At 40.6% G+C, this 4,980-nt stretch overlaps 1 protein-coding gene across 1 annotated transcript in view; it reads right to left on the bottom strand.

Moving 5' to 3' along the window:
• Positions 1-4,980, bottom strand: part of DNAJC15 (DnaJ heat shock protein family (Hsp40) member C15) — a 75,340-nt gene that overhangs the window by 42,928 nt on the left and 27,432 nt on the right. The window contains exon 2 of the mRNA XM_045287093.1: positions 2,611-2,615. Coding sequence (XP_045143028.1) covers positions 2,611-2,615 — 5 coding nt within the window. The remainder of the gene's footprint in view (positions 1-2,610; positions 2,616-4,980) is intronic.

Below are 4,980 nucleotides of genomic sequence, written 5' to 3'. Positions count from 1 at the left end.
AAATAATCGTCTGCCTCTTGGTCTATGTACAGGTCCTATGTATGCAGAATTAAGTGTCCTGGAATATCTATTCTCAGTGTTACCCATAATTTTTTATGATCTATATAGTCACGTACTTTTGCACTTGACAATAAAGCATAGGTAAACATCTTTCTGGGCTTATCTACTCTTAGCCAAGATTCATCTAAGTTAGCAATGATACTGCATGTTCCCTGTCTGAATCTAGTTTGGATTTCTGGCTGTTCTCTGTGGATATACAACTCCAGCCAGTTTTGAGTTATGATAAAATTTTAAAATCGCTAATTTTAGCCAGTTATGTATTTCCAATATATGGTGTGACTCATTAACATATAGCTGTGGCTACATTAACAAGGAGTCCTAGTGATGCTGTTGGGTAAATGTTGAGCTGCTAACTGTAACATCAGGAGTTCAAACCCACCAGCAGTGGGTTTGGGGTTACATTAACTACTGCTGATTTACAGGATGAGAGCAGTGATGTTGGGAGGAGGGCATTTACTTCTTACTTATTCCTCCTGCCTGCTATTTGGAAGACAGCAGGATAGGTGCTAACAGCCACCGTGGGCAAAGGAGGAGGACACAGAGATAAAGGGGACCCACAGCAGCAATGAGCAGGAAACGGCCTCTATTTAAGTGAAATAAAAACAAATAGTCTACCTTCCTAAGCCAATATTATGTGGGTCTTGAGTCACTTGCATTCAAAACAAATTCTGAAGGATAGAGAATAAAAGAGCGCCAGCACAAAAGTTTACATGTTAGATCAGGAGCACAAGAGGATAAGCCCCTAAGATCCAGCAATGAGTTAAGGGGGCCACTGGGCTGCTAACTGCAAGGTGAGCAGCTCAATACCACAAGCAGCTCTGCTGGAAAAATAGACGAGGCTTACTTCTCCACAGGGGCAGTTTGACCCTGCCCTGTGGGGTCACTGTGCATTGATTCTAGGGCAGTGAGCTTGGTTTTAGTTTGGATTAATCTCTACTAGGGAACAGAAGGTATACATTGATTTAAGGGATGGTAAACCAAGAAGCCCTTCATGTTCAAAAAGAGAATGCACGGCTAGTCTTAGGAAGCCAAAGCCTAGACCTTCCTTGAGGTACAACTCTGTAATGAGAAACCTCAGGTCAGAAAGTGCAGCTACATGAAGGTCACTTATAGAACCAATTAAGACTGCCCCTTTGGGTATCTGAGATCGTAACCCTTTACAGGAGTAGAAAGCCTCATAGACAGTGGTCTTGGGGGGCTAGGGGTTGAGGGGCTTACCGAGCAGCAGAGCCCTCTTGTCCCCGGCCACAGCACCTGCCCACACCTGGCAGCTTCCACGGAGAAGCTGTAGGTTTTCAGGCAAGAAAACTGAGGTGTGGGGAAAGGTGGCCCTCACAGAAAGGTGGGAGATTCTAAATCAAGTATCTAGATTCTAGTATCAAACTGCTGACCTTGTAGTTAGCAGCCTAGCACATAACTACTATGCCACCAAAACTCTTTGAAGCATGTCCAGACCTCTGTAAATAGTCCCTTCAATAAAGTATCTTCAAAAACTACCTGTTTTTGCCAGGGCCCTGACTGGTGCAAATGTCACGACACACATACATATAATACTGCAGAAAAAGAAGCAGTCTGGAAAGAATCAAACTCTATCCTTGACCTATAGCTGCCCCCAAGTTAACTGGTTCTTGGTGGCCTTATGGACAAAAGCAGGAGAGCCTGCATCACCCTTCTGCTCATGAGCATGTCTGCGTCCACCACTGTGCTCACCCAGCTCTCTGAGCGGTGTGAGCATCTTGGACAGGCTTGAAATTTGGGACATCTTTACTCTCCACCACCTTGGATTTAGTCTGGTATTAGTTCTTCTAAAAGAAAATGTTATCTGCTCTCCGCACACACACACTTAACAAAAAACTAACCCAAATTAGATAGATTGAAGGAGCAAAGAAATGTGCTCGATAAATGAATCAAAACTATGCAATTAACTCTTAATTAGCCATACTGAAAGGACAAAGTATAATACAACTCATCAAGACTCATTTATATTTGTTGAATGGGGGTTATAGCTGATCTCCCTCTTTGTGTTGTAAAAATTCATCTGATCTTAAAATTGGTTTATCTTTTTGACCATATATATAACTGATGAGGAAATAAAAATATATTATTTGTAAATTAAAGTCAAGGAAAGTTTTTTAAAAAGTCTTGTATCCTAAATAAGTTGTATTGACATAAAAATTAAAAATTCTCTCCAATTAAGTTTCCACTGGAAATATTATGACTACTAAACTTATAAACATTAAATTACAGTTTTAACTTCATTGGTTCAGAATTAGAATATGATTTGTTTCCTAAAAAAAATATTTCTCTATTACCTATGAGTATTTCTTTTCAGAATAGGTACTGAGTTCTGAAACAACAATAACTCCCCCTGCTGTACATACAAATCTGAAGTGACACACAGGATGTAAAGAAAGGATGCAAATATGGGTGGCCCAGCGTGGTGCAAATAAATCATGCACTCAACCGCTCCCTGCAGGAATGGAGGTTCAATTCTACCTGGACTTCAGAAGTGCCTCTGAAGAAAGGCCTGGAGCGCTACTTCTGAGAAACCAGCCATGAATACCCTCAAGAGCACGCTGACACTCGGGGTTGTTGATGAGTTAGAACCCACTAGACCAAACCGAAGCACCAAACTCATAACTGTCCATTACGATTCAGAGACCACAACTGGTCATTCCAAATGCAGAAGATAGGAAGCAGACAATCAGTCTGAGGGCTAAGTAGGTTGTTCAGGCAGAACTCACAGCCATACCTTTTTTATTTAAATGCAAGATAAAATCTGAAACATACTAGAGCTTTTACGTAGTCCAAGATTCATTTGGCACAATTGTGTAATACCAGAGAAATCCAGCAACATCCTTTCTATTTTTTGCTGTTGAAAACTTTGTCACATATGCTTTATCACTCTGCTGTTTCACATTTACTTAAACTTTAGTACAATAACCTTGGGCGAAGAGTGTCTATTTTCATTTCTTTTATATATGCAATGCCATATTTGATCTAGTGGCAAGCATGAAGATGTACTTCAATTCTTATTTTGAATGCTTTTTAGAAAATGATGCTTTAAAAGTAAATTGCCAGTGACACGGCAACCAAAAACAACACTAAAAAGACAATTTAAAAGAAAAATAGTGAATCAGGCATCAAGTTAGTACCAGAAAGCATGGTCATTATCTACCAACGAGGCAGTTAACAGGTTAAATGTCTAGCTCACGTGACTAGAGAGGCATCATAGACATTTGTGAAATAGTCTGCACTGGGAAAATTGAATCTATGGTGAAAATATATCAGGCAAAGTGATTTAGAAATTAGAATTAGAAAGTTGTGCATACACCTGTAGTTTAGCCTAGACCACAAGTACGCTATCGATTGTCATACACATTTCCAAACCAAACTCATTGCTACCGAGACGATTACGACTCACAGTGACCCTATACAACAGAGCAGAACTGTCCCTATGGGTCTCTGAGATTGTCAATGTTTACGGGAGCAGACCGCCTCATCTTTTTCCCTAGGGAAAAAGCATGACTACTACCTACATAGAGGCTGTAGATCTTTATGGGAGCAATCAGCTGTATCTTTCTCCCTCAGAGTAGCTGGTGGATTTAGACCTATTTTCTTTAAAAACAAAAAAAAAACAAAACACCTGTAGAAGATCTAAATAAATTCTTGTCAAGATAGGTTGATACATTTATTGCACAAAATGAGACTACCGCTGCCACTTGAACAAGCTGGTGCCTAACATAAGCAGATGAGCACTAAATCAGCCACAAATCACAAGTTCTACCAATGCTTTCTTTTCCAACTGGTGCAGACTGGTGTGTGAGAACAGCACTCCATCCAAGGAAAACGGAAAGCCTAAGCTGTTTCAGTCCTGCCAATGTGGGAATCCGGCTTTCGTCCCCTTAGTCACTGGAAAAAACGAAGACGGCACTTATGCCTCTAACATGCGTCTGTGATACTGCAAAATATTACTTACCTTTAAGTTCATGACTTTATATTCTAATTGTCAAAATGCCCCAAAGTACAGTTTCCACTTATCATGCACAATGTATGAAGATTCTGGATTTAGAAACGAATGTCTGGGCAAATGTGTAATAGTACCAGAGGTCTACAGATGATAATTCTCAATGAAATCATTGAGATCGGGGTAGTTGGCCCAGAGATCTCCACAACGAGCATGCTTAGCCTGGCTGAAGAAGTCTACACACATATGAAACTGCATCATCACAAAATGATGTTCCAGCTACAGACTCATGTTCTTGCACCCTACCACATGTACTTCCCGAGGTGCTAAAGGAGACAAGCTTTCTTTGAAAGCTATCTTTCAGAAAGAGCTAGCTCTGGCTGAGCCGTCCTGCCTGAAAGCAGGAGTACACAGAGTACTAGAGTACACGAGCCAATCCCACAGCCCTTTGATACCAGAAGCCCTTGCAGCAGATTCCATCTTGGAGAGCAAATTGCACGCGTGCCCTATTAACATAGTCCAGCCTACTCCAGGCAATGCCTCCTTCCTCACCCTCCCCACCCGCCCAATTTTAATGAATATGTATAAGACCCTTAGCATACAAAAAATATATATACTGAGAGCTCTTTCACTTCCAAGAGATGAGGATCAGAGTAGCCTAAGGGCCTTCCTTGTCTCCACTAACACTTCAAGGCTCCTTCTTTTTAAATAAACTTTTACTCATGTAAAAGACTTCTTTCTGTCTCCCTGATTATTTGTCAAAGGCAAGAACTCTACTTTATGGGTGAAGGGAGATGTTGGATAATGTAAGACATGACAAAATAATAATAATTTATAAATTATCAAGGTTTCATGAGGAAGGGGGTCAAGGAGGGAGGGGAAAAATGAGGAGCTGATACCAAAGACTCAAGTAGAAAGCAAATGTTTTGAGAATGATGATGGCAACAAATGTA

Source organism: Echinops telfairi, unplaced genomic scaffold (assembly GCF_000313985.2).
Source record: "Echinops telfairi isolate 266 unplaced genomic scaffold, ASM31398v2 ScPeMD7_11;HRSCAF=52, whole genome shotgun sequence".
In the NCBI taxonomy this organism is placed as follows: domain Eukaryota; kingdom Metazoa; phylum Chordata; class Mammalia; order Afrosoricida; family Tenrecidae; genus Echinops; species Echinops telfairi.
This window is presented reverse-complemented; position numbering and strand designations above follow the sequence as displayed.